This window comes from Cetorhinus maximus, chromosome 6 (assembly GCF_964194155.1).
Source record: "Cetorhinus maximus chromosome 6, sCetMax3.hap1.1, whole genome shotgun sequence".
Lineage (NCBI taxonomy): Eukaryota > Metazoa > Chordata > Chondrichthyes > Lamniformes > Cetorhinidae > Cetorhinus > Cetorhinus maximus.
The window spans coordinates 47,428,393-47,440,501 of NC_135884.1; the positions used below are offsets into that span (position 1 = coordinate 47,428,393).

The following is a 12,109-nucleotide window of genomic DNA, read 5'->3' on the forward strand; positions in this document are numbered from 1 at the left end:
CCCCACCAATTTTCGTGTCATTTGCAAAATTATTGATCAACCCTCCTACATTCAAGTCTAAATTGTTTATTTATACCACAAACAGCAAGGAACCCAACACCGATCCCTGTGGAACCCCACTGGACACAGTCATTCAGTCATAAAAACACCCCTCGACCATCACCCTCTGCTTCCTGCCACTCAGCCAATTCTGGATCCAATTTGCCAAATTGCCTTGGATCCCATGGGCTCTTACCTTCGTTATCAGTCTCCCATGTGGGACCTTATCAAAAGCCTTGCCGAAGTCCAAGTAGACTACGTCAAATGCATTGCCCTCGTCTACACACCTGGTCTCCTCTTCAAAAAATTCAATCAAATTGGTCAGACATGACCTCCCCTTAACAAAACCATGCTGACTGTCCTTGATTAATCCCTGCCTCTCCAAGTGTAGATTAACTCTGTCCCTCAGAATTGTTTCCAATAGTGTCCCCACCACTGAGGTTAGACTGACTGGCCTGTAGTTCCCTGATTTATCCCTTCCTCCCTTCTTACCAATACACTACTGGTTGCATTCTATCGGTCACCAACTAGTGGGAAAGATTTGTGAGGAAATTAGGGTGTTGCAGAAACTGTAGAGTAGCTATAATGCAGGACTTGAATTATTCTAATATAAACCGGGATAGTAATACAGTAAAGGGCAGAGAGGGGGAAGAGTTTCTGAGATGTGTTCAGGACCATTTTCTAATCAGTATGTTCTTGGGCCAATGAAGAAGGGAGTAATGTTGGATCTGGTCCTGGGGAATGAGGTGGATCAAGTGTCAGCCGGGGATCATTTAGGCAACAGTGATTGTAGTATCAAAAGATTTTAGGTTAGTCTTGGAAAAGGACAAGATGCAAACTAGAGTAAACTACTTAATTGAAGGATGGGCAATTTCAGGGGCTAAGAACAGATCTGGCCCAGGTAAGTAGGAATCACAAAAATGGCAGGCAAAACTGTAACAGAACAGTGAAACATGTATTTGAGCATTGCTGAGAAAAAAAGACATGCCAACAAAGCTGTTCAGCTCTCACTTATTAGGACAGATGCAGGCATTCCAAATTTTTAGCATGGTGGGAAACACACACACAAACCCCCTGTTGCATTCACCATGGCAACATCTTGACCAACCAGAGCCGAATTGCCAACCAATCAGCAACCTTTTCTCATGCAGTATAAATTGTTGTTCCCTTTGAAATTTGGCTTTCTTGTGTCTGTCCTGATGAGTACAAGACGAAAAGCTTCGATTGTCTTTTTTTTTCAGCAATACTCCCGTTCTGTACTACCAAGTGACTATTTGTATACCGAGACAGAGGTACAACAAAGACCAAAATCAACAACATTGCTTGACTCACAGGTAAATTGAGAAGAGAAGTTATTTATTGAATTTCTCAGAGAGGGTATTAGACTTAAGGTTGTGTCAATGTTCATTTCCAAGAGTATTGATGATGCTAAAGTGAGACACAGTCCCACCATTGAGCGAGTGTTCATGCAGGAGAAGATTGAACAAATTGGTAATGGGATTACTAATCTATGCTGCCCCCTTCGCTGGACTTGGTCTGAGGCACAGATTTCTTTCATTTATTGATTTGATCTGTTTGTGCCACTATGTTACCTCAACAGATGACCGCACTATAAGCAATACTTGCTTGAAACATGCCTGCACCATAAACTCACTTGAGAGGAAGCATTTCAATACCAGAATTAATTACATTGCCAAACACGTAGTGAATCTGATCTGTACTCTCCGAAAGCAAGGAGTCTGTCCTCGCGCATGGCTTCAATTTTGGTGTTCCGATATCGCACATCAAACGGGAAGAAGTAATGTGGAGTTTGAACTCCTCTATTCTCAGTTATCCTGTCACAAACCAGTGTTCAATGAAAACAGTGAGTCCTTGAAAAGTGCGCCTGGCTGATCTAGCACATGTATATTGCGTATACTCAATGACTTGCCTGATTTTTCACATGCAGTATGAATGTCTGGTAGCATTGCGAGGCCTCAAGGCCAACCCAGACATACATATTTGCAAACCAGACAAAGGGACTGGAATAGTCACCTCAACAAGCATGACTACGTTGAGGTTGTACCTCCTTTAAAGAGGAGCTGGTTTGACTACATTCCCAAGAGCGGGAAAAGTAGGGAAAACACAGCCAGAGCCCTCTGGATGATGAGCAAAAGAAGGATTTTTATGACGGATATCAGGTTGATAATACAAGTGAGATTTAGATTGAATATAGAAAATCCAGAGGGGACGTGAAGAAAAATTGAGAAGAGACCGGTATCTAAATAAAAGGGAATCCAGAAGCCTGCTATGGGCATATAAATAATAATAAAAGGGTACTAAGAGGAGGGGTGGAGCTGCTTGGGGATCAAAAAGTGGATCTACACATTGAAGCAGAGGGATGGCTGAGTACCAAATGAGTACTTTGCACCTGTCTTTGCTAAGGAAGAATATGCTGCCAAGGTTACAATTGAGGAGGAAGTAGTTGGAGATACTGAATGAGCTAAAAATTGATAAGAGGAGATACTGGGTAGACTGGCTGTGTTTAAAAGTTGATAAGCCATCAGGACTGGATGGGATGCAGCTGAGAATACTGAGGGAAGTAAGGGAGGAAATTGCAGAGGCACTGGCTATAATCTTCTAATTACCCTCAGCCAGGGGTGGCACCAAAGGACAGAGAATTACAAATGTTACATCGTTGTTCAAAAGAAACCATAAGGATAAATCCAGGAACTACAGGCTAATCAGTTTAACCTTACTGGTGGAAAAGTTTTTAGAAACAATAATCCAGGACAAGATTACAGTTGCTTGGTCAAATATGGATTAATTAAGGAATATCAACACTGATTTCAGGGCAAATTGCATTTTATTAATTCTATTGAGTTTTTTAGATGCGGTAAGAGAGAGGGCTGATGAGGTGCACATGGACTTCTAAAAGATATTTGATAAAGTGCCACATAATAGGCTAGCCAGAAAAATTGAAGCCCAAGGAATTAAAGGTACAGTGGCAGCCTAGTTATGAAGTTAGCTGAAAGACAGAAAACAGCGTAGTGGTGAATGTTATTTTTCTGACTGGACGAAGGTACACAGTGGTGTTCCCCAAGGATCACTGCTTTTCTTGATATATATTAATGACTTGGACTTGGATGGACAGGGCACAATTTCAAAATTTGCAGATGAGCTAACACTTGGAACATAAAGAAATATTGTGAAATGTGAGGAGGATAGTGATGAACTTCAGAGAGGCTGGTGAATGAATGGGCAGACACGTGACTGATGAAATTCAGTGCAGAGACTTGGTGTGATTCATTTTGGTAGGAAGAACAAGGAGAGGCAATATAAAATGAAGGGTACAATTCTAAAGGAGGTGCAGGAACAGAGAGAACAGGGGCATATTTGCACAAATCTTTGAAGATGGCAGGGCAGGTTGAGAAAATGATTAAAAATGCACACGGGTTCCTGGGCGTTACAAATATAGGTAAAGAGTACAAAAGCAAGGAAGTTATGATAAAGCTTTGATAAAATCCTGGTTTGGCCTCCACTGGAGCATTGTGTCAAATTCTGGGCATTGCACTTTGGGATGATGTGAAGGTTTTAGAGAGGGTGCAGAAAAGATTTATGAGGGTGATCCCAGGGATGAGAGACTTCAATTATGTGATAGATTGGAGAAACTGGGGCTGTTCTCCTTAGAGAAGAGAAGGTTGAGAGGACATTTGATAGAGGTGTTTAAGATCTTGCAGTCTGTACAGAGTGAATAGGGAGAAATTGTTCCCATTGGTCGAAGGGTCGAAAACTAGAGGCCACCATTAGGAGGTGAATGGCTGTTACAACGTGGCAGATGATGTGTGCCAAGTGGATCAAATTCACAAGGGAAACTTGATCACACAGTCATAACTGTGTTGCAATTTTTATTTTATTTCATGATGCGTGCCCTGAATTCGGAAGTAATAAGGCTACCATGACTTCAGAGATTTTTTTAGAAAACTAAATTAAACATATATTAACAAAAGAAAAGATTTCAAGCACATACATTGGGCTACAAATTACTACTATAGTAACTTCTAAAACCCCTAATTAACCTGGCTTCCAGTTACACCCCCGTTAAGGCAACAGTCAAACAAATAGATTTAAACAGACCCAGGCAAAGCAACACAATACCCTGGATAGGAAAATTCAAAGTGTCTTTTCTTAGCTTCAGTTCCTGTCGACAGCAACTTGATGTACAGAGGCTGGGGGCTTTTCACACATGTTAGATCTTAGAATGCCTTCTTCTCTTACACATAGCCTTCTCTCCTTTATACTTGTTTTCCCCTTTTAATGCAAATTCTATTGTTTTGATATGCCTTTGGAACTTTACCCCTCTCATAATACAAATCTTTTCATAGTACTAATTTTATCAGTGACCTTTGGGAAAAATAAACACACTGTTTGGCTTGGCTTCTTCTGGCTAGGTGTAGCATCTTACCATCTCTTTGAAATTCAAACTAACCTAATTTATCGAAATGTGGAAATTTTCCTCACACCTCACATCACATTCTAAAACTTCAGCCATGTTTACGTATTTAGCATTCCAAGCCTAGCTTCTTGTTGATGGCTCAAAGCCTCCAGACTAGCTGTCTCCAATTCAATTAAATCTTTCTCTCTCTCTCTCTCACACACACACACACACACACACACACACAAACTATCCAAACCCCACTGTTAACCTACCTTTACAATAAATCACAACGTTATGTGAATTATTATATTTTCATGACAAAAGAACCAACAGTGGCGTTAGGAAAAGCCACAGTGAGTGGTCAGGATCTGGGATGCACTGCCTGAGAGTGCGGTGAAGGCAGATTCAGCTGTGGCTTTCAGAAGTAAATTGGACAAGCATCTAAAGAGAAAAGAAAATTACGGGCTCTGGGGAAAGGCTGGGGAGTGAGACTTGCTGAGTTGCTCTTGCAGAGAGTTGACACAGACACAATGGGCTGAATGGTCTCCTTCAGTGCTGTGTAACCATTCCATGATTCTATAATTTGGCTAAGGGATTAGAATCAAATCTGTTGAATATAATTGTAAGCCTGGGAGGAATCAGTGTTCAATGAATAAGATTGTTACAGTTCATATGCCTTGGTGAGTTGAAGAAGGGATTTAGTGAGCTATCCCATCATTTGAGAGGACCCATTTCTTTCCTCAACCTGAATGTAATGTCTTTTTTTGTTCTTGAGTTAACCATGGTAATCTGTAGGGGTGGGGGGGTGGCACGGTGTGGCAGGGGAGCGGGATTATTTATTCCAGAATTTGATTTAGATAATTTCTGTGGTTGTGAGCATTCATGACATTTTCAACCTGATTTAACATCATTCATTACATTGATCATATGGTATTTATTTAGTTGTGAACCTGAGTTTAGATGTACTACAAGTCTTTTTTCTCTGTCAATGAATTTGTTTGAAAAGGTAATGGCTGCAAGATACAATAGAAAGCAGAAACAGATTATTTATCTGTTTGGGCTGCTAAATAATGTGCTGGTTCTATCTAAAATGTGCACATGAAAATTAGCAAAAAATAACTTGTTACTTATTCAGGCTTTTTTCTAAAAAGCCACATAAGGCAACTTGTGCAAAACTACACGGGCGATGAGGGAATATGGACAAAATGTTTCCTGAACTCTTTATCAGAACTTTCGTGAATCTGACGAGAGGCAGAATTTACCAATATCACCACAACACTGACAAGTACCCATGAAATTTCAGCTCTACAGCAAAGGTGGACTGCACATTACTGGATACTTCTTAAAGCAGCCGGCGAAGAGTGGGGCCATTGAGTGCAGTGGTACACAAATTGTTCAATTAAGACAGCAGATGTACTACAACAGGACATTATGAAAATATGGTCCTGTGACCAATAAACACTATTGTTGCAGTAATGTTTTGTTTCTGGTGCTACTAGTTTTTGTATAATACATGTCTGTCTGTTTCAGCATATATATTAAAGTAGGTAGTTGGAAATGAAAATACATTCAAAACTAAGTAAAGTCTGAATTGTAATTATTTCATTTATATAGATTGGTAATGAAACTTGCACGTGAAACTATAAATGAAAGAAAAGAAAAATAAACATCAGTATTTATATGCATGTTATATTTGATACAGATATTTATCATAGTGGCCCCATGTCACAAAGTGCTTTGTAATGCCTCCTTGTTGACTTGAGGAATAACAATGTGTGCAGTTTCTTCAAGTTGTTCCTTTCCTGGTTGTAGCATAACACATGGCCAGTTAACTTTGAAGCAACCTGATTTGCATATTTGAATTGTGCTGTAAATTGTAGCTGTATGCATGGCACACCTTGGCCAGTGACTAAATGCTTTTACTAAGCCGGTAATAAAATAGAAAAGAGTTCTAAGCAATTGTCCTTTTTTATTTTGAAGCACTTAACTTCTTTTAAACAACGCTTTGAAAACCACACCAAAAATTTGACATGGGCCACACTTAACTGATGCTTAACTGTTTTAATTTCCCTATTTTAATTTGATTTAATTCTTTTTAATAACCTGTAACTGTTTTCTTTGAATAGCTGCAGTAGTTTCTTGCTTTGCTAGCTGAACCTGGTGCCACCATGGAAAGTGAATTGTTAATATTTAAACTCTGCAACCCAGGCTTCTATCTACTCCAAGTCATTGCCCTCAGCAAAGTGCCTGTGTTTGATTAGCTGCCAACACACCAGAGTTTAGGCAGGTCATACAGGCCTGAACAGGATGTTCCTCACCAGCTATTAACAAATGCAAGCCACAAATATCTTGGATGTGAAACGGATCGTATTTACTTTTTGGGCTCCGTTCAATGTCTGCATGATGTGAATAGTGCATGACGGTTTTCATAACAATATTCATGATTCTAGTACAAACACATTGACTGGAGGTGGGGTGGGGGCGGGGGGGGGCGGGGGGGGAGGTGTAGGTGGAATGACAGAATGTGTGAAATAATGTAATTTCTCCACAGATGGGGAGTAGTTATCAATTGTGATAATCAGTATAAAAATAGCTGCCAGGTTTACTTGCACTCTTTGATACATCTGGTAAATTGGCTGCTGTTAAAAAAGCACATGCTGACAAATTTATTTTTAGTTTATATGCTTCTGTTTATATATAAAGTTTTGTTTATTTAATTAGAAAAATATATATAGTCTAGTACTTAGCAATTTCAGCAAAAGCACTGCAATTTTTTTCTCATTTTGGCTGTATCAACAAATTCTTGGCATTGAAATGGTTATGGACAAGTAGCAGAGGTACTTGATAGGTTTTCGATTTTTTTCCGACCATGCACTGCACTCACTTCCAAATCTGGGCTATTTTGAGATTAGAAATGTGTCTTTAAAAACATAACAATAGCACAACTTAACCTTACTAAAAATATTGGCTCATGCTTTAGTTCGGATTTTTACTTTTCTATTTCAGATCTCAGTGGACCTGGTGTACAATTTGTGTTTTTTTTTAAAATGAACAGCATTTTAATTATTTTTAAATTTAACCACAGATTGAAAGGGAAATGCTCAGCATAGGTTGGTAAGATTGTGGGGTCTGATTATGAATCAGAATCTTACAGCAGAGAAGGAGCCATTTGGCCCATCATGCCTGTGATAGCTTTTTGGAAGAGCTACCAATGAGTTCCACTCACCTGTTCTTTTCCCAAAACTGCAATACTCTCCCCTTCAAATATTTATCCAATTCCCTTTGGAAGTTATTATTGAATCTGCTTCCACCACACTTTCAGTCAGTGTATTCCAGAGCACAAGAACTTATTGCATTTAAAAAAAATCTTATCTCATTTGGCTCTTTCACCGTAAATCTGTGTCCTCTGGTCATTAACTCCAATGCCAATGAAAACCCTTTCTCATATTGCTCTATCAAAATTCTTCATGATTTGAATGCCTCTATTAAATCTTCTTAATCTTCTGTGCTTTAAGGAAAACAATCCCAGCTTCTCTAGTCTCTTCAATGAATAAAGTCTCGCACCCCTGGTTCATTTTAGTGAACCTTGACTTCACCCTTTCCAAGGTATTGACATTCTCCCCAAAACCTGGTCCCAGAATTGGAGACTATACTCTAGCTAAGATCTAGCCAGTGATTAATAAAGGTTTATCATAACTTTCTTTTCTACTCTCTAGTTTACAAAACCAAGGAGCCCAAATCTTTTTTTTTTAGAGTCTTGCTAACTTCACCAGCTATGTTCAATATCTGTATATAAACCATAAATGTCTTTCTGCTCATGCACCCCCCTTTAAACCATTTGGTTTATATTTCCTCTGCTCATTATTCCTTCTAAATGCATCACTTCACAACTTTGTGTTAACATTGTGTCTGCCTATTTTGCTAGTCTATGACCTCCTGAAATCTGCCATCATCCTCCTTACTGTTCACTTTTCCAAGTTTTGTGTCATGTGCAGCCTTTGGAAATTTTGCCCTGTATACTCAGTCCAGATCATGAATATGTATCAAAAAGAGCAGAGATCCTAACACTGACTCCTTGGGGTACCCTCCAGTCTGAAAAACAGCTACTATTCTTTGCTTTCTCTTTCTTTGTCAGTTCAATATCCACACTGCCACCTTAATCCCATAGACTTCAATTTTGCTAACAAGCCTGTCATGTGGTACTTTTCATATGCTTTTTGAAAGGCATATACACAACTTAAACTGCACAACCTCCATCCGGTCTCTCTGTTACTTCACCAAATAACTTAATCGAGTTAGTAACCACGAATCTGTGTGGGCTATCATTGGTTAACCCATGTTTTTCTTAGTGAGAATTAATTTTGTCCCAGCTTGTTGTCTCTAAATATTTCCTCAGCACCAACGTTAGGCTGACTGGCTTGTAGTTACTTGATTTATCCCTCTCCCCTTTTTTGAACAGGAGGGTAACACTTGAAACACTCCAATCCTCTAGCTCCACTCCCATATCTAAGGAGGATTAGAAGATTTTGGCCAGAGACACTGGTACCCTTAGTTCCCTCAGCAACCTAGGATGCATCCTACCTGGATCAGGGAACTTTACCACTTCATGTGGTCCCAGCATTTTAAATACAGATAAGAGGATAAAAATATTCTGTGTTTCATCTGGGTAATGTATCCCTTAACATGGGTAATTGTGTTCCATGGATTGGGAAGGTGCATACGGTGGGTTGGATCCCAGAAAGAAATTCAGAAGGAAGGTTCCACCTCCAGTGGAAGATTTTGACAGTGCAAGAAACAGTTTTCATCGCATCTTCCCAGATTTGATGGCAGAGACATGTCTTCCGCACATTAAAAATGCCAAGCTGTCCAGGTTTATATAGTATTGCCGAGGGACGCATTTACGATGTGGAATTGTCATGTCAGGTGTGAACATCCATGTCAATGCTGAGCAAAAGGGAGTTCAGTTTTTCCAGGCACACCTCCAAATACGGTCCTGTATACAGAACAGGTGTATTTAATTATAACCAGTACAATGATCCAAGCCAGCAGCTGCAATGGCATTTTGCCTTCGGAAACACTCCTCTCTTTTTCAAACCCTTCTCTCTCTCTCTTTCCTCCCCATCCTCCTCCTCCTCCTCCTCCTCTCTTTCTTCATAGAACTTTCTGGATTTTGACTTTTAGATTCTCCCTGTATAACTCTACCTATCCACAGTCTAGTTCTTCAGGATCACATTTCTCAACCTTCTCATCCCACATTGCCCTGCTCAGTCAGTACTTAATACAATTTTACCCACACAACAATCTTGTTGACAAAGCATTGACAAGGTAAGATTTTAGAGTCCATTATTAAGGATGAGATTTCAGAATACTTGGAAGCAAAATAGGGCAAAGTCAGCATGGTTTCATCAAGGGGAGGTCATGCCTGACAAATCTGTTAGAATTCTTTGAGGAGGTAAGGAGTAGGTTAGACAAAGGAGAGCCAATGGATGTTATCTACTTGGACTTCCAGAAGGCCTTTGACAAGGTGCCGCGCAGGAGGCTGCTCAGTAAGATAAGAGCCCATGGTGTTAGAGGCAAGGTACTAGCATGGATAGAAGATTGGCTGTCTGGCAGGAGGCAGAGAGTGGGGATAAGGGGGTCCTGCTCAGGATGGCGGCCGGTGACTAGTGGAGTTCCGCATGGGTCAGTGTCGGGACCACTTTATACATTAATGATCTAGATGAAGGAACTGAGGGCATCCTGGCTATGTTTGCAGATGATACAAAGATAGGTGGAGGGACAGGTGATATTGAGGAGGCGGGGAGGCTGCAGAAGGATTTGGACAGGTTAGGAGAATGGGCAAAGAAGTGGCAGATGGAATACAACGTGGGGAAGTGTGAGGTCATGTACTTTGGTAGGAAGAATAGAGGCATAGACTATTTTCTAAGTGGGGAGAGAATTCAGAAATCTGGAGTGCAAAGGGACTTGGGAATCCTAGTCCAGGATTCTCTTAAGGTTAACTTGCAGGTTGAATGGGTAGTTAGGAAGGCAAATGCAATGTTGCCATTTATTTCGAGAGGACTAGAATATAAAAGCAGGGATGTGCTGCTGAGGCTTTATAAGGCTCTGGTCAGACCATATTTAGAATATTGTGAGCAATTTTGGGCCCTGTACCTCAGGAAGGATGTTCTAGCCCTGGAGAGGGTCCAGAGGAGGTTCACGAGAATGATCCCAGGAATGAAAGGCTTAACATCTGAGGAACATTTGAGGACTCTGGGTCTATACTTGATGGAGTTTAGAAGGATGAGGGGGGATTTGATTGAAACTTACAGAATACTGAAAGGCCTGGATAGAGTGGACGTGGCGAAGATGTTTCCATTAGTAGGAGAGACTAGGACCCGAGGGCACAGCCTCAGAGTAAAAGGAAGACCTTTTAGAACAGAGATGAGGAGAAACTTCTTTAGCCAGAAAGTGGTGAATCTATGGAATTCATTGCCACAGAATGCTGTGGAGGCCAGGTCATTGAGTGTATTTAAGACCGAGATAGATAGGTTCTTGATTGGTATGGGGATCAAAGGTTACGGGGCAAAGGCGGGAGAATGGGGTTGAGAAACATATTAGCCATGGTTGAATGGCGGAGCAGACTCGATGGGCCGAATGGCCTAATTTCTGCTCCTATGTCTTATGGTCTTATGGTCTAAGGCCTTTCATTGTAACATATTTGTCCTCCTACTAGCTCTCCTTCCTTCATTAATTTTATAGTTAACCAAAGTTGCAACTATCCCATTAACTGATCTATGTGGACAAACAGTACATACTCTTTCATTAGAAAGAATGATATGAGGAAAAAGTATCTCCATAATTAGAGTCCCAGTCAGGCCACAAGGTTATTATCAATCATCTCTGCTATGAGACCAGTTAAATTTTATTGAATGACCATGCTATCTATAGCATGCTACCATGAGCTAATTGTAGATACTGTATTCACCCATTCTGCTTCTTTGGATTCATGTGCTAATACCATCTTTGTGATCTGAATATTAAAAAGTAACAAAGGAGGTGACGATATTGATGGCTAAGGTGAGAATTGGTCCCATCCAGAGTCACCTCAACATTTCCTGATACTTCATTGTGTCCGCTATGCTTTTTATCCCATGTCCAGTATGGAAGCAGATTACATGAAAGATACCTATTGTGCCGACCAGTAACTCAGAAACCTATTATTCCAAGTATTGTATTATGTATGGGCTCTTGTCAGTAAGACTAAGTTAACCACGTACCCTGCAGTGCCTTTGATCTAGGATGGGTTTTACTTTCACCAAGTTGCTTTTATCTGAGTAAATTGACTATCTGTTTTTGCCCTAATTTTCTTTTGAGTGGCATATATCGCAGTTAAGTGGTCTTTTAGAAGCAGATAGATATTTTCCAAAATGGTTTTTAGATGGCTCTTTTTCATTGAATCATCCAGGATCAGCAAGCCGGTTGAAATGTGTTACAAAAGTCTTTCTGAAAATGATAATTGACAATCCTGAAATGAGGTTCATATCTGATAGCAAGAGCCAGTGAATCCATATAACTTACCCTAGTCATCAGGGCTCTGGTCAACATAGACTGTTTTGCAATCCTGTTTGTTTGAATAAGCATAAGTTTCCATCTTATGGGGTTTAATTCTCA

General features: G+C 40.2%; 1 protein-coding gene across 5 annotated transcripts in view; it reads left to right on the plus strand.

The window, feature by feature from the left end:
* The window catches only part of mitfa (melanocyte inducing transcription factor a), a 315,941-nt gene that overhangs the window by 22,862 nt on the left and 280,970 nt on the right, over window positions 1–12,109 (plus strand). For 3 of the 5 annotated variants that reach the window (XM_078543693.1, XM_078543694.1, XM_078543695.1), the window contains exon 2: window positions 1,281–1,373. The exons of the other annotated variants lie outside the window; for them this stretch is intronic. In XM_078543693.1, coding sequence (XP_078399819.1) covers window positions 1,281–1,373 — 93 coding nt within the window. The remainder of the gene's footprint in view (window positions 1–1,280; window positions 1,374–12,109) is intronic. 5 annotated transcript variants of the gene reach the window in all.